The 21,686-nt window shown below is 41.7% G+C and overlaps 1 protein-coding gene across 1 annotated transcript in view; it reads left to right on the forward strand.

Moving 5' to 3' along the window:
• Positions 1–21,686, forward strand: part of LTK (leukocyte receptor tyrosine kinase) — a 61,298-nt gene that overhangs the window by 26,563 nt on the left and 13,049 nt on the right. Inside the window, exons 12-23 of the mRNA XM_050710849.1 lie at positions 3,898–3,992; positions 9,591–9,692; positions 11,581–11,758; positions 12,277–12,427; positions 14,480–14,611; positions 15,179–15,335; positions 16,203–16,385; positions 16,894–16,992; positions 17,494–17,646; positions 18,341–18,451; positions 19,099–19,285; positions 20,128–20,218. Coding sequence (XP_050566806.1) covers positions 3,898–3,992; positions 9,591–9,692; positions 11,581–11,758; positions 12,277–12,427; positions 14,480–14,611; positions 15,179–15,335; positions 16,203–16,385; positions 16,894–16,992; positions 17,494–17,646; positions 18,341–18,451; positions 19,099–19,285; positions 20,128–20,218 — 1,639 coding nt within the window. The remainder of the gene's footprint in view (positions 1–3,897; positions 3,993–9,590; positions 9,693–11,580; positions 11,759–12,276; positions 12,428–14,479; positions 14,612–15,178; positions 15,336–16,202; positions 16,386–16,893; positions 16,993–17,493; positions 17,647–18,340; positions 18,452–19,098; positions 19,286–20,127; positions 20,219–21,686) is intronic.

The following is a 21,686-nucleotide window of genomic DNA, read 5'->3' on the forward strand; positions in this document are numbered from 1 at the left end:
AATATTATAAATGGAAAAAGATCTACCTAATATTGGCAATAAAATAGTGTCTCAAAACTTCATGGATTAGAAGGTATGAAAGGATTGCTTATAACTTCAAATGTTCCCTACATCTTTTTGTAAAAGGCTAAGAATTTGGGTCTGGGAGTGATAATAATTCAGATCCAAGCAGCACTAAAGTGGAGAGAGGGTGCGAGAATGTTGTTCTACCCTTTTGCTAGTTTAATTTCATTATTACCTTTGGTCTCAACATTACCAAGTGTTCATCATAAGCACCATTGTCATGAGCTATTCCATCAGAATAGGGTAGGTCTGCAAGCTGGCAGTGTAATTAATATTATTGTCTGGCAGTCTGGAGCCCTGTGGGTAAGCATATGTTTAGTTCTGTGTATTTAATGTTTGACCAGTGAATTTGTCCAGAATAGCTTTTTTCCTCAGGCATTTTCATCTGGACCTAACCAGAGCAGAGTCTTAAGGGCTCTTCAGAGTTGTTGAAGAGCTTCTGCCTCCTCTGATAAATGGCCTCTTACATTTGTTTGCAAAGACTGATTTCTGTATCAGCCCTCAGTTCTAAAGGGAAACAGATCTTCTGTGGCAGGATGGAAGGGATAGCAAGAGGTTTTAGGGAGCACTAGCCAGCAATCCATGAGAAAAAATGAAATTCAAATACTGCTATGTTTGAAAGAGTTGAGCACTCAGACAAAATGGAAGAATTAGGTAGATCATGTGTGCATGTATTATGACAGTCTGTGTCAAATAGTTAAATCTTGTTTCACCTTGTGTAACCTTCTTGTATGCCATTTTCAAGCAAATTTAAGAAGTGGGTAATTTATCATGTGACACAACAGTGGTAATTGCTATGGGTAAGGCTGGAACAGTTCAGTCTAGCAAGCAGACCTGTGCTACCTGAGCTAAAGAGGTGACTGAAAACCATAGTAAGTTGTCATTTGATGCACTGATCTCTAACAGAAATAGAATCATAGAATCATTCCAGTTGGAAAAGACCTCTAGGATCATCTAGTCCAACCTTTAAACTAGTAGTGACAAGTCCACCACCAAACCATGCTACTAAGTTCTACATTCCTTGCTGGAAAGTGTTGCAGCTATTTGACCCAAGTGAGGAAACCCTGGCCTTTGTACTCCCAGGACACCTGGTTGCATCCCAAGCCTCTTGTCTTGTTCTTGCCATGCTACTTCTGCCCTGTCTCACCTTCTGTTAGCACTCAGTCAGCACTCTTCCTTGTTTTTGTACACTTGGTTTCTCTTCCTTCTCCCCCAAGCTCTCATTTGTGAACACGTTTTACCTGTTTCACACTTCCAGTCCTAATCTCTGTCTCTGACCTCCTCCCTGCTTCTTGCTTCAATCTCTCTTCCAGAAGGTGCTATGTGGCTTTTTACAAAGCCTGACTCAACTCCCTGCCCTTCTGCTCCCTACTTCTCCTAGTCATCTCTTGCACTCTTTTATTTAGATGACCCCAAACTTACAGTCAAGGTTTATTCCCAGTCTTTCTGCTCCCATGGGCTACTTGTTTTTGTCTGTAGAACTCAGGCCCAAACACCTTGCACATTGAGTTCAAAATCCCCTGCCGTAATGTTCCCAGGGAGCTCTCCAAGATGCCACCTTGTTCAGTCAAGTTCTTTCTTCTGTTTGTCCAGATTCAGCAAAACAATGAATGGTTATGGGAGAAAATACTGGATGACAGCCAGTAACAAACTGGAAGGAGAGAAGCCTTGGCAAGTAGGAGTAGAAGCTCATGGAGGGGATATATACATAGTTTTCAGCAGCAGATTTCCCATACTAATTTATTTCTTAGGAAAGAAAGAAGACAAACTAAACAATTTGCTGATCAGTCTCCCGGCTGGGCACCTAGCTACTTGAAAAACTGTTTCTGGTGATCAGTTGGCATATTCTCTCACTTGGCTCACATACAAAGGGAAAAAGGCTGCTATCAGAAGTAAATCAGGCAGGTAGAAGACTAGACAGCAGGTAGCTGGAAAGGGTAATATGTTAGAGCAGCAAAATGAATTCAATGAAAAGGAACACTGGAAACCCCCCTGGCTAATGCAGCGCAGAGTTCAAAAGGCAAATTCCTCCACTTTTTCTGAAGTTACAAGGAAGGGGATGCATAAAGAGCCCAGAACTTATGAGATGTCTGTTTTTATGCACTGAGGGATGAGGGTCATTCCCTAGGCTCCCACTTGTACTCAGCTAGAGCAGAAGTCTGTCATGTAGCACAGTGCCCCTCTCTTGTTCCAAGTCTGTGGACCAGATGCACTAGCTTGAGCTGACCAAAGCGATGCTGATATGGGTGTCTTAAGTAAGGAGTAGGCTGTGGTGCTATATCTATAACTATGGATCCTAGAAGTGCCCTAATCCTGGGCTCAAGGTGCTGTGACTTTCTCTTCCATCAAATGTTCTGGGACTGTGCAAGGTCTGAAAATGCAGAAATATTGCTAAACCTGCTAATAAAGAGAAGGGCTTATGTAGGAAGGTGATCCAGTGGTAAATTTCTCTGCTAACCCTGTACCTAAGGGAGTAGTCATCCAAGGGACACTTGATTTGCATCTGCTGCACCAACACTTATTCCCAGAGGGTTCGGATTCTGTAGGTATTAATGCTTTCATTTAAGCACAAGGGGCTATTCTTGAGTTAGGATAAAAACAGCTGATCCCTAAAGATTTTGATTCAACTGTGCAACATCATATTAACTGTGGATGTTAATATGTGGGATGTGCATGTGACTGAGCACTGGCACAGGTTTCCCAGAGAGGTTGTGGAGCCTTCCTCTTTGGAGATCTTCGGAATTCATCTGGGCATGGTCCTGGGCAACCAGCTCCAGGTGGCCCTGCTTGAGCAGGGCAGTTAGACCAGATGGCCTCCACAGGTAGATGCCAACCTCAACCGTTCTGTGATTCTGCGACATGGACCAACATTTGGCTGGTGGGTGGAATATGCATGCATGCTCTATTGCCACTAATTTGGAACAAGGGCGTACCTAGGCTGCAAAATTAAAGTGTTAGGCAGGTCAACGCTTGATCTCTCATAAATCACGATTGAGCTTCGGCAGTGACAGCAGTAGAGGTCTGCTCCATACGCTTTTAATAAGCTGTAAACAGACTGGACATCAGACATCTGTCTATTTCTGAAGTTTAATGAAAAACAATTTAGTCCTACCTGCTAGGAGGAGGTCCTTCAGCCCATTTTCTTTCCTCCTTCTGAATTCAGAATGTGGCAATGCACATGGGGCTTGACAGACCTCCTAGATAAGTAGCTAACACCTGGTCATGGTGGGAAAAGTGACATAGCCCAGAACACAAACACTTCAGTGAGTTATGGCTGAAATTTATAATGGCTTGACCTTCAGCTGAAATAAATTTGTCACCTTGTTATTATGCTGGGTTACATTGTTCAAGGCTGATGCCTAAGATTTCTGTCTATTTGGATATTGTTGTTTTGTTCAGTTTTTATTCTGACAGTCTGTTTGGGGACAGTAAGAAGGAGATTTTTTTTTCTATTTCCTTTTGCATGTGCCAAATTCCGTTACCATGATTGAATAAGAATGGTTGTACATTTATAAATATTTGTGGGGGACGGTAGCTTGTGTTTCTACGTGTATGTGCAGATAGCAGAAGTAGGGTTCTCATATTTGTTCCACATGAAGTGTGGCATTATATGAATGTTGATTGGTCCTTACTAACTGTTCGTATGTGGATAAGATTTCTAGCAAGCCTTTTTGGCTGCTCAATGGGTCTTGTCTGAAGGAAACACTCTAAACTGTCATTATCACAATTGGTTGATAAGGGAACATTATATATATGTGTGTGTGTGTGTATATATATATATATATAAAAAAAACACCCTTCTGTCTTCTCTAAAACTTCTGTCTTACTGAAAAGGTTTAAGCTACAACTGCTGGCAACCTGGGGCTGGAATTCCCAAGCTGACATAGCTATTGACAACATTACATTTGGACTGGACTGCTTCAATGATGGTAAGTCACACGTTACAGAATCCCTTAAAGAATTTGGGTAGTGTAATCAGCATGCCACTGATCCAGGAGACATTTGTTCTGTTTCCCCCACAGAGTGCACATGGTTCATTTGTGTTAGCTTTTACAGTAGAATGACATCTTATCTCAGATCTACTGAAGATTGAAAGTAGAGGCGATTTTACAATGTGTTCATCCCCTAGTGTTCTTTCTTTTCTCTAATCTGGGATATCCTATATCACATAGTAGAGACCTGCCTGTGTGTCTTGGCAATAAACACTTGACTTATGCCTGAGCCTTAAGTGGAAGAATTACATCACCTTGTTCTTCAGCAGTCCTCTATGACCCACACACCCTGACAATTGATAGCACAAGTGAATTTGTTGAAAACAAATGGGAAAGCCACTGTATTTTAGGAGACAAAAGGAGGAAAATGGAGGAATAAAGTGTCTCTCTGACAGTAAAGTTCAGGTTGTTGCAACAAGTTTATTTTACCCTGCAAGGAGGTGCATCAAATGTCACTGCCAGATATATATAATAGATGCTTTCCTTTGTTTCGTTACTGCTAATGTGACTGATCACAATGTATTCCACTGAAGATGGAGCCAGTGCTCATCTCCAAAGCATGTTAGCAAAAGAGCTGAATTTTCTTAGCAGACAAGTGGAGCGAGGTTGGATACTTGAACCACCTGGAAATACTAGAAACTGTCCTCTTTTTGTCCGTGGAGAAAAGACCGATATGCTCTGTAGTAAAATAACAAAAGAATATGAAACACTTAAATTGTGACTTCTATTGCAGACAAAATGTCCTGTGCTACCCTTCACATGTCACCACATCCATTATGTCAGCAATGAGGGTAGCAACATATCCCTGAAGAGACTGGCTGTAGCCTAATGTACCATGTGAGAAGGCTTATGTTAAAACTGGCATGTGTTAAAAGTTCTTCATTATCAAAAGCCCCTTTAACCTCCCACCTTCGTCCGATTTGGTGTCATCTACTCTGTCCCTTTGTTCTGTGGGGACTGAGGACACCCTTGTATAAAATGCTGAGCATGCATATTTTCATTTGAAATTAAGCGAAAGAGATGCTCCTTTAGGCTAAAGTCATCTGTCCACTCCAGCTACTTAACACCCCTGGCTCCCAAACACTTTGGGACCTCCACACTAACACTTTGTTTTGAAATCTGAGGAAATCTTTTGAGGAAACTGAATAGAGTGATTCCAGACGCTCTTGCGCCAGCTGCCATGCATCCAGATGCTGTAGTTTACTGCTCTCCTAAGAGCAAATACAGGCAGCAGTGTACCTGCAGAGATTTTGCTGTCTCTGGTGTAGGGACATGATATTTGGCAAAGAGGTGGGGCATAAGTGCTACTGCAACAGTTTTATCAGAGCTTGTCCATTAGACAACACCCCCACCCCCACACCCCAGTTACTCCTCAATTTCAAATGCTATAAATCACACCAATGTCCAGGAGTAGCAGCCACTTACCCTATCTGAAGGTGTGACCCAGAGTTATGTGACTCATGCAGAAGACAGACATCATGAAGGAAATGTTTCTCGGAAGCCTTGTATTTGCCATTGTTCCTTGAATCCTCTTTGCAAATCGACGTTTTCTCGCCTCTAAAAGCAACTCCCTTGCATTTGTCTTCTCATGACTTTAATTCAGTTAGGTTGTGGAGAAGCCCAGCAGCTCTGCTGTGCTTTAAGTAATGAAATTATTTCTCCCTAGCAAGGAGAGGTTTCAGATGTCAGAGATGGAGCTAATTAAGATCCAAGCAGTGAATTCTTTGCATGAGGGCAACAGGAAGGACATATGGCAGGAAGGAAGAATATGCCGTTTGCTAGCATGTAAATATTAATTTCTTCATCTATTTCAATCCTGTAGTTCAATTGTTCTTCAAGACCTAGTGCAGACCTTGAAAGCCTTGCTTGTATGCATGCAAGCCAGGAAAGAAGGTGAGGTCTTCTATATCCCTCAACACCAAGAGGAAAGTATTGGTAATATTTAGGAGGGAAAAAAACACACAGTAGTGAGGGCAGCTCAAGAAATACCAATAAGGACAAAAAAACAAACATCCCATTTTTTGGATGGCAGGCACTCGGTGGGGACAGATGCTTTCCCTGTGAGAAAGGCAAAATGAAACCATCTTCTGATTAATAAAATCACCCTGTGTAAGACAGTGTGACAGACCGGGTGACATGAATCTGATATGTTGTGAGAACTGTTAGGGAACAGGCAGAAAGATATTTTATCCTTTTAGTTAGCCAGTGCTAAATATGGGGTTCTAAAGAAGACAGTCTAAACATGAAAATGTGGGCTGGCATAGTGAATAGAATGCATCTGCATGATTGCTGACCTCCTCAGTGCTTGTGTGGTCACTGCTTTTACTGTTACATTTTAGTGCTCTGAGCATGGTATTGTTCCAATTAAGATCACAGGTCTGTGGTCTGTCAAAGTGCACTCTACTGCCCTGGCCTAGGGGTTACATTTCATTCTGCACATCATTTACTCTTTCAAAGAAGGCTGTTTTTTACATGACAGGACTGTCCAAAGAGAGCTTTGTATGGCATATCTCTCGTTTTTTACTTTGGAATCCCCAACCCAGCAAACCTGTCCTTTTTGGCCTGCCTGTCTCATTGCTTGAGGTGAGTGGAGGTGGGTGGTTCAAGCTACTCAGCACTACCTCATTTGATTGATTCAGTAAGGTGTTGACTAGAAATACAGTTGGATCAGCCAAAAGGCTGGGGAACGGGGAGGCTGGTGAAGCTTCCTAATTCTCTTTTCCACTCCAGGACAAGCTGGAGAGACTTCCAGGATTACTCCACCTGCATCTGTAAGGTGGGATCTCTGAAGAGATCATGCACAATTTGAGGATACTGCAAGGCACCTCTGATTAATTCCTGCCCCAAAACCACTACATCTTTTTTTTTTTTAATCTTTTTTTTTTTCATTACAATCCCAGAGACAGAGAAGAGCTACTTGCTTTAGCTCTGTGCCTGCAGAAGATTCCCCTTCTCCTTTACACTTCCTTCTGTCCCTCTATGGTTTGTGAGTCAACAGCATGAGATAAGTACTGGAGTAATGGAGATGTGTGTTTGTCCTGGTTTCAGTTAGGACAGAGTTAATTTTCCTCCTAGTAGCTGGCAGGGTGCTATGTTTTGGATTAGGATGAGAAGAGCGCTGATAACATGCTGATGTTTTAATTGTTGTAGAGCAGTGCTTATACCAAGCCAAGGACTTTTCAGCTTCTCGCTCTGTCCTGCTAGCGAGCAGGCTAGGGATGCAGCAGGAGCTGGGAGGGGACAGACCCAGGACAGCTGACCCAAACTGGCCAAAGGGGTATTCCATACCATCTGACGTCATGCTGAACAATATATAGCCGGGGTCGGAGGGGGGCGGCTGCTCGGGGATAGGCTGGGCGTCGGTCAACGGGTGGTGAGCAATTGCATTGTGCATCACTTATTTCGTACACATTATTATTATTAATACTATTATTATTATTATTGTTATTATTTTTCCTATCTTAATAAACTGTCTTTATCTTAACTCACAGGCTTCACTTTCCCGTTTCTCTCCCCCATCCCGGAGAGGGAGGGGGGAGGGTGAGCGAACGGCTGTGTGGTGTTTGGCTGCCAGCCGGGCTAAACCACAACAGTGTTCTTCCTACTTTTCTGACATAAGCACACCTTAACATAAAGAATTCTTGTTCCTTTCTGCTCGCCTACGGTCAATAATTTGGCTGTCAGAGGAGGAAATAGAAGCTAAAACAGACTAGAGCACCAGCTTCTGGATTCTAGGCCTACACCATATTTGTAGAAAATGCCACCTTACAAATTCATGTCTGGCAGCACATAAAGGATCATCCTCGTAAGAGTTAACAGCTCTTGTGGACAGGCTGATGCTCAGCCTGTCAAGCAGCTTGTGTACTGAAAACAGAGGAGACGGAAGCTTTCTTCCAGCATGTGAGGATTTGAGACTGTTTGGAAAAGGAGAAAAGATTGTTTGTTTGGAAAAAAAGCATTGCCTTAGGATACTCAGTTGGGATGCTGCAAAAAAATCCATGCAGACACAGACCGGGTCTGTATTTCGGGGACTGATTTACATTCCATCACTCTGGCAAACATAACCAGACTTCTTGTATGTCTCTAACTATCTAAAACTGTTTTGATCTATGGGATTCATACTTCAGTTCAGGCCTTGGGAGACCAAGCATCTTTTCTGGCTATGCATTGTCTTTTTCATTTGGTTTTCCTTCTTGCCTTTGATCCAGATCATTTGTTTTGGGTTAATTTCATTTTTCACTTGCTTGACAACTCCATCCATTGAAGTTCTCTATCTCAGTATGAACAGAGTGTGTCAGTACAAAGCTCCCTTTTACTTCCATCCATCAATGTGCATTCAGTCAGACCTGGGGGAAATATTCTCAGGAGTACAAACACAGCAAGGTCACCATGCTTCAATTAGTTATTTGGCCTTTCTGACACAGCTAACGAGGGTGTTAATTATTGCTATTTAGAGTAGTGTCTTTGCAGCAGAGATAATTGTCCAGCTGGAACTGAGTCTCTTTTGAATAGAGCATCAAACAGCTGTTAGATTCTCACAACTGGAACAAATTGAAATATTTGTAATATTTTTCAACTAATGAAAAATATTCAATATTAAATTAACTGAGGGCTCATAAAATGGAATGAAGTCTCTCCTTTTTCTTATCGCGATTTTCTAATCACAAAATAGATCTGCCTAAAAATGGGTAATTTAACTTTGGAAACAAGATGCCTGCAGAGTATAAAGCAAGTGTTCAGTTATTACTTTTTCCTGTTCTATTTGGTTATACATGATGTTCTCAATGCATTCAGATGCTTTGGTTCAGCAGCTACTTTGAAGTCCCTCCTCTCTGAGATAGAGCTGATTTTTGAAAGTCTGTTTCACTGCTCATAAATGCTACATTTTGCTCTGTGTTTTTCAAAAAGGTTCGTCCAAAGATTTATGGCTCCTGTCACTGATATACTGCTGTTTCTTAACTATGTCTTTTAGTGAGACGTCATTTTATTTAGTATTTTATTTTATATGCAAGGTTGGGAGTTTCAAAGTTGTTTGGTTAGAGAAGAGTGACCCATTAGGCTGGTTTACCTACTATGACACTGTTAAGAACTGAAAATGACTTTTTTTTTTGATATCACTGTCCTTTACACCTGCACTCATTTGGCTGTCCACAATTGTCATTTGCTCCTTTGACCAGCACAGCATCAGTACATGTTATCTGTTCTCCCACACCATGTTTTCCCGAAGTCTCTTGTAATCGCAGACAGTGCAGTTTGCTGGCCAAGAAGCTTATTTTGCAGGTAAGCCTCCATAGGATAACACGGGGAGTTTGTGTTCATGTTAAGTCCCACTGACTTCAGCACAGATAGAAGTAGCTAAGACAAGATACAGGCCCAAAAGAATGGAGAAAAATGCTGGGTGTTTTCTGTCAAAGGTATTATTTACTTATTTTAACCAAATGGTTGCACTTCATTTGTTCATGTGGTCTTTAAATTTTCTCTCTCTCTTTCCTACCATCCTCCCGTCTCTCTCATCCATTCTACAAACTATTACAGGAAGACAAACAAATCATTTCAGTGGGAAGCGACAGTACCCACGGGAGATTAGTATCCCTGATGAGCATCTTCTGAACCCCCTGGAAGAGCCTTCCCTCCCAGGTAGATGATTCTGTACTGAAAAACTGTCTCTTGGCTGTAAGAGGTGGGTCCCTTTGCATCTCCTGTATGTGATCTGCCTGAGTGTGGTCTGCCTGACCTATAGCAACAGAGCAATGAAGTATAATCCTTCCCAAAGTTGTAGAGACCATGTCAGGTAGTCTCTGCTTGCTACAGGACAGCACTTTCCTGAAGTGCAACTCAGCAGTCCTTAAAGAACAGAATGTTTTTAAGGAAAACCAGAATCTTTAAGTAAAAAGGCTTTAAGAAAAAGCAGAAGCTACATGACTCAAATTCAAAACACACAAAAGCCACGCCAGGAGAGAAGGGTGTAGGCCAGTTCAGGAAGGTGGGGATAGACGGAGGTCTACTGGGACTTAGTGAACAGTGAAGCTGAACCTAATGGGTGGGATAATACAGGTGTAAAGATGAAGATCCAGGGAGGGAAATAGGTGAAATAGATATGGAAATCCACTGAGGAGAGAAACTGGATGAAAAGCAAGGAGGACAAGGGATACTAGGGACCAGTTTACTGATAGCAGTCGAATGCCACTCTGAAGGACAGGTAACAGCTGCATGGGTGACTAGAGTTGTCTGAAGGAGGGCCTGAGGAGAGGAGGCTGGGGTTGGCTGAGGAGCCAAGCATAGAGAAGAGGCAAGAGGAGGTGACAAGACAGGACATATTAAGCTTGGAACACAACCAGTAAGTATTCAGGAAAGCATATTCCACCCCAGAACCTTCAATGAAACGTAAGATTCCTGTGTTTTGAGGTTGTTTTGCTGCCAACAAATAGCTGTGTTCACCTGAGATGTGACAATCTATATTGCTGTCAGTTTCTTAGTTAGCTTACATGGCAGAGATTTCTTTAGTGTAGCTAATATTCTTACCCCACCGATCCATCTGTGTGTTGGCAGGGTGACATCTGTTGAGGATAGTTTTGCTTGCCTTTTCCTTTAAATAAGATTAGACTTTTGTTTTTAAAAGGCTTGTGATTTTTACTGATCTTTTAATCATTCAGCTCTTAAACAGTTCCGTGTTGGTAAATCCTGTGCCACTTGATTCTGACCCTTGTGTGTGCAGCATATCATACAGTTTTAAAAACTTTTACTAACTTTCATCAATGGTCACTAGTTGCAATGGCAGATGTTTTCAACTTTTATTTCTGTGTATATGCTTCAGTTCTCACCCGGAAAATTGAATAATACATCCTTGTTTCATACGGGCGTTGAAAAGAAAAATTTGGTAATGTCTGTGAGGCACTTGGATAAACCCCCTCAGAATCCCCTCCCAACCCCACAGTGATGCATTTATCTGCAGTCCATGATTTATTAAATATTTTGCAGGAAATAAGGTGAGAGAAAAAAAGCAGTGACCATAAACAGAGCACTATTCGTGCTGTGACTAGAAAAAACCTAGGATAATGTGGTAAAAGCATTCTGTCATCATACAATTAAGGACAGTATCATAGTGAATTGTATTATGAGGGAACTGCATTAAAATTGAACAGTTAAATTTATCTTTAGCACGTACCGTCTTTCAAGTCCTCAGCGTTACAAATGTAAATTTAAGTATCTCTTTTCATATAATTACCATCACAAGCATGTGATCAAATTGACCCATTCAGTTTTAAAGCCATGTACATAGCCAATAGTGCTGCAACATGATCTTTCTCACAATCATCTAGATTTTCTGTAAAAATCATTAATGTCCTTTGTGAATAACGATGTGAAATTTGTTATCAAAGAATCACAAAGGAAATATATCAACAGGAACAGTTGCTCATTTGGATGGCACTTGGCCTTTAGTTACAGAGTTCTGTGAGTTATTGCACATGCCTGAGAAATACTGGGAAGCTCATACCTGCCCTAACTCTGGCTGTTCTGGTTACAGGGGACACATCTGTTGTTCTCTGGTGGTTCACAACATGTGGTGCTAGTGGTCCACACGGGCCAACTCAAGCTCAGTGTGACAATGCCTATAAGAACAGCAATGTGTCGGTGACGGTGGAGAAAGAGGGCAGGCTTCGAGGAGTGCAAGTCTGGAGAGTGCCAGCCACAAACCGATACAGGTACGTATCCGTGCTGAAGAGGTAGCCATTTATCTACTTTCTGGCTGTGGAGTTTCAGCAAGCATAAGTGGGGGACCATCTTTATTGAGGGGGTGAAGAGAACAGCAATATAAAAAAGAAATAGCTAGCTGAAAGGATCTGTGTCTGAGCTACTGTTGAAACAGTGACTTAAGGGAGATAAGAACAGGGGTGACTGTGGGCATGCAATCAAAAAAAATAGAAGTGCTACCATCATTTCAGTCCCAAAGCCTTGGTATTTTTGATTTGGCCATGCCAGCTCATGCTGTTTGCTTCTGAAATCTGTCTCCAGTGCTCTGGCTTAGAGTTGATCAATCCTCTTGAGCAGCCTCGGCTGTGTGAGTATCAAAAAAAAGGATGGCCATGAGATGCTGCAGCGGGAGCCTGCTCTGGAGCAATGCCTGTTTGGGAGTGCAGGCTGGGGAGAGCTCACAGATGGAGATGCTTTGTGGGATGAGAATTGTAAGATTTGTCTCTTTAACTACACCCATTTCTTTCAGGATTTCTGCCTATGGAGCAGCTGGAGGGAAGGGAGCCAAAAACCACAATAAGAGGTCCCACGGGGTCTTCATCTCAGCCACCTTCCAGCTGGAGAAAGATGAGCTGTTGTACATCTTAGTGGGGCAGCAGGGGGAAGATGCCTGTCCTGGGGTGAGGGCTGCATAAGCACATGTGGGCAGAGACTTTGCAGATGAGATTCAGTGGGTGGCTTGGGGTTTGGCTGAACTGGTGATGAAAGACAGAAATCCCAGGATCCAGCAATGAAATCCAGTCAGGACTGGGAAGAACCAATAAACCAAGTTAGAAAGAATCTCAAAACAAATATAAAGAACTCTGAAAAGAAAAACGACTCCAAAATGCACAAATAAATACAAAGCCCACAGGAACTTTTCTTTAAGCTCCTGGTATTTAAATTCTTCATCAGTTTTCTTCTGCTTATTTTAAGAGGGGAGCTACTAGGCAAGAGTTGTGTGCTCCCTCTCTTATTTTTCTGCAGCCTGTATTTCTTTCTGTCTGCCAGGATTTCAGATAATTTTCTGTTATTTATGGAAGCAACTACAAGCCCTAAACAACATTCTGGCTGCACTTTCTTAGGTACTCTCTAAGCTTAGAGACAAATATCTAAATCCAAAGCCTATCAAAACCAGTGGGAATCTTTCCACTATCTACAGTGGCCCCTGAATTAGATGTATGTAATGGCAAAAGAAAACTACTCATGATGAACAGAAATTGATGACACAAATGGTTATACATGTGTCCGCTATCACCAGATTCGGTGATCTAAAAGTCCTTTTTATCAGTTAGGCTGAAAAGTTACCTCTTCAGCATTAATTCTTTGTTATTACCTCTTTCCAGAAATGTGATCTGCCAGCCCATGCCCAGGAACTCTTTTCCCCACAGATAGACTACTATGCAGACAGTCTTCTCATTTCCTCACAGATAAGACTATGAAGTTTTGGGATGTGTATGTTGTTCTTGGAGGCATTCAAAGTTCCCATTAAACTTGCCCAGAGCATATGATGTCTTTCCCAGATACTACAACTGATTCTAAAACCAGTATTTCTTCACCTTAGATAGTACAAGAATTACATCTAAAACATGCATTTTTATATCTGCGGTTCCCTGATAAACCTAGATAGTGAACTATCTAGGTTTAAGTCATAGTCTTCAAAGATTCCTTTATTACCTTATATTTCATGAATTGTTCCCGAAATCGCAAGATATATCCCAGTACAACCTCCCTTTGGAAGATGCTATTGGAAAGTTTTCCCCCTTGGCCCAACTTTGTTTCTGGCTTTGGAAATCCTGCTGAGTGTGTATGTTAGTAACTGATGTGCTTGCTCCTTTCTGTGAAGAAGTTCTGCAGCTACAAACTTTCACTCTATCCTCAGATTTGCCCCAGTTGCTTTTCCCTGGTCCTCAGCTATGCTGCCATCCTTAGTCCTCTTCTTTGAATGAGAGGACACAGGCAACAGAACTGGCACCACGCTTCTGGCCTAGATATGTGACGTGATCCACAGACATGGGGATTTCACGTGCACTAAGCTAACAGTAGTTTCTGAAATCATTCAGAATTCATCATCTGACTGACGTTGGGCAGACTTACAGTCATTGAAACTCATGTAACTCAGCGTACACACACACAAAAAAATCTAAGATGGCCAAAGGTTCTTCACTTTTTTAACCTTTTCAGTGTCATCTAGTACTTAGCAGGAATAAGAAGCTGGGACTCCAGATACCTGTTCCAAGACGTGTAATTGGTTCACTGTTAACTATGTGCCTATCACCTCTGTCTGCTTTATGCATTTGTGAGCTTGAGAAATAGATAACAAATATAGCAGTAAGGAAGGTCTGAGAATTAATCCATAATTCAAATACATTTTAATGGTTTTGGATATACTATGTTCTAAAAATGAAAAAAAAAATTGTGATATCAATAATGAGTTAAAAAGAAAGCATTACAGCAATTAACTGTAGCATTTCTATTTTTAATTGCATGTGTGGCGTAAGTTTGCAAGTCAGATGTAACAGTTCCATCCCTCAGCTCTTTTCCTTGTAGAAGAGCTCATCTTCCATATAGATAATATATATACTGATTTATGTGTTTGACAAGCATCACAAACAGTATTACTATACTGAGATAGATAAATCTCAAGAACTGGGCCTTGCTGATATATGAGTGTGTCTCTTGTTTCCTTTCAGGCCAATCCTCAAACCCAGAAGATCTGCTTAGGGGAGTCATCTCTCATTGAAGAATATTATAAAAAAAGAAAAGACCTGAAGGACTGGGCTGGAGGAGGGGGTGGTGGAGGAGGGGCAACCTATGTCTTTAGAGTAAGTATTCCCTCTTTGCATCCAATCTGAGCAATGTCCAGCAGTGCAACTACCTTTCACTATCTGTCATGACATATGATACTCAGTTCTTAAAAGAAAGTGCTGGAAAAGGAATGTCTTTTTCTCTTCCCCCTGTCCCCTCCACCTCTTACTGTGTCTCTCCCTGTCTTTTTGTCTTTTTAATTGAAATTCTTTATCTCTTTTCATATCCTTGATCATACTTGTCACCGTCACTAAGCAAGCTGAACTGGTTCTTCAGTTCTTGACACCTCAGGTCTGGGAATCACACCAGGGTCCTGTTTTAATACTGGCAGCACTCCTACAAAAACAAACAAACAAACAAACAACAAAAAAACAATCCACTGGTATTCAATTGAACAGTTACTTTTGTACACAGAAACATTGTGTAAAGCATTTTTATAATGCAGTCAGGAAACAATCAGGAGTATTGCCCTGGCATTGGGCCACTCTTCTTTGGGTTGCTTTCATGCTTTTTGATGAGTTTGTGTAAGTTCACATATCCAAGGGACATGAAGTTTTTCTGATGTTTGATGGGGGGTTTTCCAGCAGAAGGATGGGATTTTCGAACCTTTGCTCATCGCAGCAGGAGGAGGAGGAAAAGCCTACCTGAAGGCTCAGGACAACTCCCTGGATGATGTACCACTGGAGCAATTTGAGAACAGCACTGCAGTACCTGGAGTCAGTGGGAGGACTGGGGCAGCAGGTGAGATGCTAAAACCACACAAGTTCTGAATCTGATGGCTGAATTCACAAGCTGTCCTGTAGGCAAGAAGTGAGGGGCTTCTTGATCTTTTGGAATTCTGTGGTAGCAGTAGTTAGAATTATGCTGGTAGACCCTAAAGGATGTCTTTTTATATGGTGTGTCACTAGATAAAAGAGAATGCACAGGACAGGTGATGAATGCTCCAGTAGAGACTATTCCATAGAAGGGCTCCTCTCTCCTCTGTAAAGACTCACAGAGTGAAAATGATGTATTGGGGGTGGAGCGCACTCCTCCATGCTGTAACAAGGGCCTTAGAAGAGAAGACTTTTTTTCCCTGTTACTCCCCTGAAAACCTAACAACAAGAATGTTTCTGGAATTATCCTAGAAGTAGAAGCTTATTTATAATCTTGTAACAAATGTGCCTAGAATCCATTCCTAAGAGACAAAAAAATTAAAAAAAAATAAAATAATCCAGTGGTTCTCCATCTCTTGCTGTGTAATGTCCTTATATAGAGGGACCACTAGAATGAGATGAGGAAACCCAGTTTAGTTTTAATTTCCCCAGGGAACTCAGCATGGCTGAGAGCCCTAATCAGTTATCCCAAAGGAGTCTGGTGGGCTCCTTATTTCCCCAGTGCCACTAGAAATTGGCGCTAAAGTGTTGGTTTTGCAGCAGGTACCCCAGGTCATGCACTATATTTCTACTTTGTTATTACCTATGACAACAAGGAGCTTGTCTGTGTATTCTCTTACCCTTTAAGAAATAGTTAACTTGAATGCAGGCACTTCTTAACACATTAATTAACGTTTGTTTGTGCTTCCCTCACCTGCTCTTGTTTTTCATGTCTCACTCTTTGATTGTGAAGGTGGAGGTGGTGGCTGGCAAGATGTGACTCTGCTTCCTCAAGCTGGAAAGTCCCTTCTGGAAGGTGGAGAAGGGGGGCAAGCTTGTCCCCAAGCACTAGCCAAACTCCAGTGGGCCACCTCTGGTGGTTTTGGTGGGGGAGGAGGAGCTTGTACTTCTGGTGGAGGAGGTGGAGGCTACAGAGGTAGGTCAGATGAAGAAATAGTCATACTGTCTATTTTTGTACAATTCAGAGCACCTGCAGCTAGAGGCTGGAGCTCTCATTGCAGAGGTATGCTACTGCAGAAGATAATTCACAGACACTTCAACCTGAATTGTACAAACCCCTGCCTCACTCCATCTCTAGTTAACTGTGGAAGTCAAGGTTACAGAAGTATTTCTACAGGACTTAGTATTTGGAAGATGTGCTGAATAATCCCTTCATTTGTCCTTAAGTTGCCCAGGGAAAATGCTCCATTTATTTTTTTCTGTTTCAGGCAAATACATATTAACCTTGCTGAACTGAGAAATTTCACTTGTCTTGGTACTTGTTGGGATGAATGAGTGTTATCCATCAAGGATGTTAAGCATACTAATATCACTGAAAGGCTGCAGAGTGACTGCAGGTGTTTAGAAGCAGGAACAAATGTGACACTTCAAAGGCATCACATTTTTGCATCATTGATCAGCTAACCATACTCTTTTTTCTCCAGGGGGGCATGCCTCTGACAACGATGATATGCTGGCTGGTGGGCAGGATGGCATCTCTTTTGTGAACCCCATTGGAGAGATCTTCTTGCATCCCCTGGCAGGTACAATGCACTTTTACTTCTTCCTCTTAGTTCTTTTCTTCCTCCTTTTCCTTCCCTTCCCTATTTCTTCTTTCCTGCTCCCTCTCCTCCTGCCTTTTCCTTTTATGCATTTCATGCAGGCATATTTCACTCTGCAGGCCAGTTCCTCAGCTGTGGTTATTGTTTTAAATTTGTCTGTAATGCTCTGGGACCTTTTCCCTCTCAATCTCCTAAACCAGGAGAGACACCAGTCATCCAGTTTAACTGCACATCCTCAGTCCCAGACATTTTCAGGTCAATTCACTTCCAGATCTCTCTGCTTGAGGGACACAATTCCTTCTTCCCCACCCCAGATCCCATCAGTTTTTTGACATGTGTCCACAGTATCTGCTGTCCTGGAGGGAGGGAGAGGAGTTGTATGTGCCTAGTCCTTTTTTCTTTCCTTTCCTTTTTTTTTTCCTACTGTAAAAAGATGAGAAAAGCTAAGATAAAACTGTCTGTCCTTTCTGATTCCTCATTCAGCCATGGAGAGTCATGGTGAGGTGGAGGTTCAGATCTATCTTAACTGTAGCCACTGCCACTCAGACAACTGTAAGAGGGACCCTGACACCAACCTGCCAGTCTGTCAATGTGAGATAGGGGCTGTGCTAGCCAACGACAATGTCACATGCACTGGTAAGACATAGGACTTTTTTTTTCCCTAATTGGATAATGCTTGTATTCATTGTGTCATCTCTCCTCTTGGCTTTTTTGATATTCAAATACCCAATACTGAAAATTCCTGATGTCGTTTCTTTATACGCTGAGCTGCCTGTCTATCCTAATATACAAAATTCTGGTTTGGATTAGGTGGAAAGTGAAATATTTGTAAAGGGACACAGTGGAAATTTCTTGAATGGGCACAGTGTATCAGATGTTTAAGCGTAAATACCTTTCTTGTATAATATACCACCTAATGCTGAGGTATTTAAGCCACAAATTACTTCCTTCCACAGAAATTTCTCACTGTGCCTGTTCGGCTGATGCCTGGTATTCATTATGTTTTTCTGACACAGTCTCTCAGAACTCCAAAGTATCAAGACTGTAGAGAGTTTCAATTTGTTAGCAGTGATGTCATCCATTAATAAAAAAAACTAAGGAATGGAAAAAAGAAACCTGTGTTTTATCAGTTAGATTTCTGTCTTAACAATGTTTTAAAAATGATTTAGGTATTTTTTCAAACTCCAGGGCTGACTTTGTGTAATTTTTATAAGATGGTCTGGCCATGATCTCTGTATTGTTTTCTGAAATAGAAGGAAACTTGACAGGGATTCTTTCCTGCAGCTTGGGTTGTTTCCTGATTAATCCACCTTTATTTTTCTTTTTCCAGTGCCACAGACTCGCATCCCAGAGGGACACCTGCCTCTCCCACTCCTCCTAGCTGTGGTGGCTGTGATTGTAGTGCTCGGAATGATCCTCACTTGTGGCAGCCTCTCTATCAGTAAGAAAAACTTATTTCTTATCACCATTTGATTTGGCTGTACCCAACTAAATTAGACAAAAGGGGACCACCCAACCACATGCTGCTACTTCTAATACTTGGAGCCAGAGTGTTTTGGTCTCCCAGGTTGATCAGAGGGATGGAGAGAAAGAAACGATAGGAAATATTACTACCCTGCAGTTAGGCACAAGCATAATCCCAAAGGGCAATGACTGCTCTGTCCTGGTATTTGCTGCAGAGGAAAGCTTGGAAAGCCCTCTTTGCAGGCACTTCCTTAGCAGCCATTGCTATATAGACTGAAGTCACAGTCTGTAATTAAATATATAACTCATTCAGGGGAGAGGTATGGCTTTTGGGACTCAATAACAGCAAGGTGTCTTGTGAAGCAGCCTTTCCTCAGCCAATGTACAGAGAAGCAGGGGAAACCTAAGTTTCTCCATGATTAGGACTCTGCAGGGACTGTTTGTATATTCAGTATTAAATCGCTACAGGATGTGAAGAGAGTGATGCTGGCAAGCTAAAGATACTTCTTGAGCATTTGTAGTTACTGACTTGGGTTCTTCTTTCTGTTCTGTGTGGCCAGTATTGTATTTTTTCTCCAGGTGCTTATCTTGTTTGTGTATTTATATTTGCCTCCCCACCCTCAGTTTATCACCTTAAGAAACAGCAGCTGGAAGGAGCCAGAGCACGACTGCAGAGCCCGGAGTACAAACTGAGCAAAATCCGCACATCAGCCATCATGACAGATTACAACCCTAACTACTGCTTCGCAGGGAAGGCTGCTACTCTGAGTGAGCTGAAGGAGATCCCACGGAAGAACATCTCTCTGCTTCGGTAAGGCTTGCTGCAGGGGCTGCTCTTTGGCACAGAAGAAAGGCACCCTGAACCAAAGGCAGAGGTAGAGCTCACACACTTGTTTTATTCACTGTCAAGCACCCAGAACAAGAAACTGAGGGCCTCCTGGGAAGCACCTAGTCCAGGCAAGGAAAAATGTGATGTGTGATGCTTTCTATGTTCTTTAAAATATTTTGATTCCATAAAGCTCTTAAGTGCAGGTATAAGTTCATGAGTCTTCTGTTCAGTGCTCCCATACAGAGCAGAGGGTATTTCACCTCTCTGTTCTTGTGTGATGTCCTGGATTACACCTCACACCTGGCAGTAGCTCCCTTCCAAATCTATAGCAGTATTTCTTTTTCTGCGTTTCCTGTCACAAGGAAATACACACTAGATTGCTCTTCTATTCCATACAGTCCAGATGATCTTGATTAAAGCTATACGGAAAGGAAAATCTTGATCATTCTTATATGTTGTCTTACTCTATCTCCTGAAGAGATCAGCCTGCAGCTCCTGTTATATGTTGTTTTCCAGTTCTTTCTTGCCTTGCTATTGCCACACCTTGTGTCAGGGCCCTAGGGTTGAGGACTGCTTTGTTTCATAGAATGTTTTGGGTCGGAAGGGACCTGTTCAGAACCATTGAGGGTCCAACCTCCCTGGTTTAGTGACAGAACCAGAAGATAGTGAGAAGTTATTTTTAGAGGCTTTGAGATGAAAATGGTTATTGATTCCATCTCTTACAGCAGGTTCTATACCTATTCTTGGACTGGACAAAAAGAAGGGCTCAGCCAATGCTTGGTACAGGGACACAGTAATATCTGTTCTCTCTCTTTTTCTCCCAGGGCACTAGGACATGGTGCATTTGGTGAGGTTTATGAGGGAACAGTGGTAGGCATTGCAGGAGATCCCAATCCTCTTCAAGTGGCTATCAAGGTCAGTACCCACAAATTTTGTATACAACAGTAATTACCAGTAAGAGCCATATTATTTTACTGCCATTCCAGTTGGAGATTCATGCTCATTACTTGTATAATGGCAAACGTGTGTATATGATGCATGTTTCCACACATTGCTACATCTAGAGTTATAAACTTTGATTTTTTAGCTGAATGGCACCAGCTTGAAAGTAAAGCATCTATCTTGTTCACTGCATGCCTAATGCCCATTAGAGTTGTGATCTAACTAGGATAAGAACCTAAGAAGGGCAATCTCTTTTGTAGCCTCCACCACTGTTGCTGTTAGGTGTTGGAATGGGTTGCCCAGGGAGGAGGTGGAGTCACTGTCCCTGGGGATTTTAAGTAAAGGTTGGATGTGGTGCTTAGGGACATGGTTTAGTGGGTGACATTGGTGGTAGGGGGATGGTTGGACCAGATGATCTTGGAGGTCTTTTCCAAATTTTATGATTCTGTGCTCAGGAGAGAGAGAAGCAGTGCCCTCAGATGGGAGGTTAGACTGCTTTATACTGTTAGTTAAAATAAAATAAATCATCAATCATCATAAATAAATATACCTCCCCTGAAATCAACACAGAACCTTGAGTTCACCCCAGCAGAGAATCTGGTCTGCCCCCAGAAATTTAATTCCTTTTGAGGTGGTTGCTGAGAGCCCTTGGCGGTTCCACTAGGACAATAGAGCTGCTGTCCTGCGCTTTTCTGCATCAGTGATTTACTGATCCAAATAGCTGGGGACAGAAGAAAGAAAAAAAAAAAGAAAAGAAAAAAAAATTAGGGGAAAAAATCTAACAACAAACAGCATTGTCAGCTGGAAAAGGATTTTTAAATCCTGCATATAAAAAAGAAAACCTGGTAAGTGTTAGTATGAACCATATGTCTGACAGGAAACAATAAATATTTAGAGTAATGCTTGTATATTATTACTTCTGCATTTCAGTTTTTAAGTGTTTTCTCATAAGTTTTTCATTTGACATTACTGTATTACAAAATTTGTATTATTTCACTGTTACATTTCTTTTACACTGAGAGTAGTGTCTGCCTACCACAGATGAAGCTTGCAGGCAGTTTCTTAGTGTTGCATAGTATTAAATATGCCGCTATGAATATATATTGTGATATCATCCTTATTTTCCATGTCATTAATGGCAAGAGGTAACAGGCTAGTTTTCTGTGAAATTACTGCTGTTGCCTCAGGATTTGCCAGTTACTCAGCCCAGAAGTAAAGGATGCTTATAGCCTCCTTTTGTTCTTTTATAAGCTTGTGACTCAGAGGTCTAAATCTACTTCTGTGGGTTCAACCCAAAATGTAGCTTTCATTAATAGAAAGATGTCCTATTGTTACTCACTCTGTCTTTCAAAAACTTCTAAAAAAAAAAAAAAAAAAAAAAAAAGAAGAGAAAAGGAAATGGATCATGCGTTACATGTATGAAAACCAAGAACAGACACTC

Source organism: Cygnus atratus, chromosome 5, assembly GCF_013377495.2.
Source record: "Cygnus atratus isolate AKBS03 ecotype Queensland, Australia chromosome 5, CAtr_DNAZoo_HiC_assembly, whole genome shotgun sequence".
Classification (NCBI taxonomy): domain Eukaryota; kingdom Metazoa; phylum Chordata; class Aves; order Anseriformes; family Anatidae; genus Cygnus; species Cygnus atratus.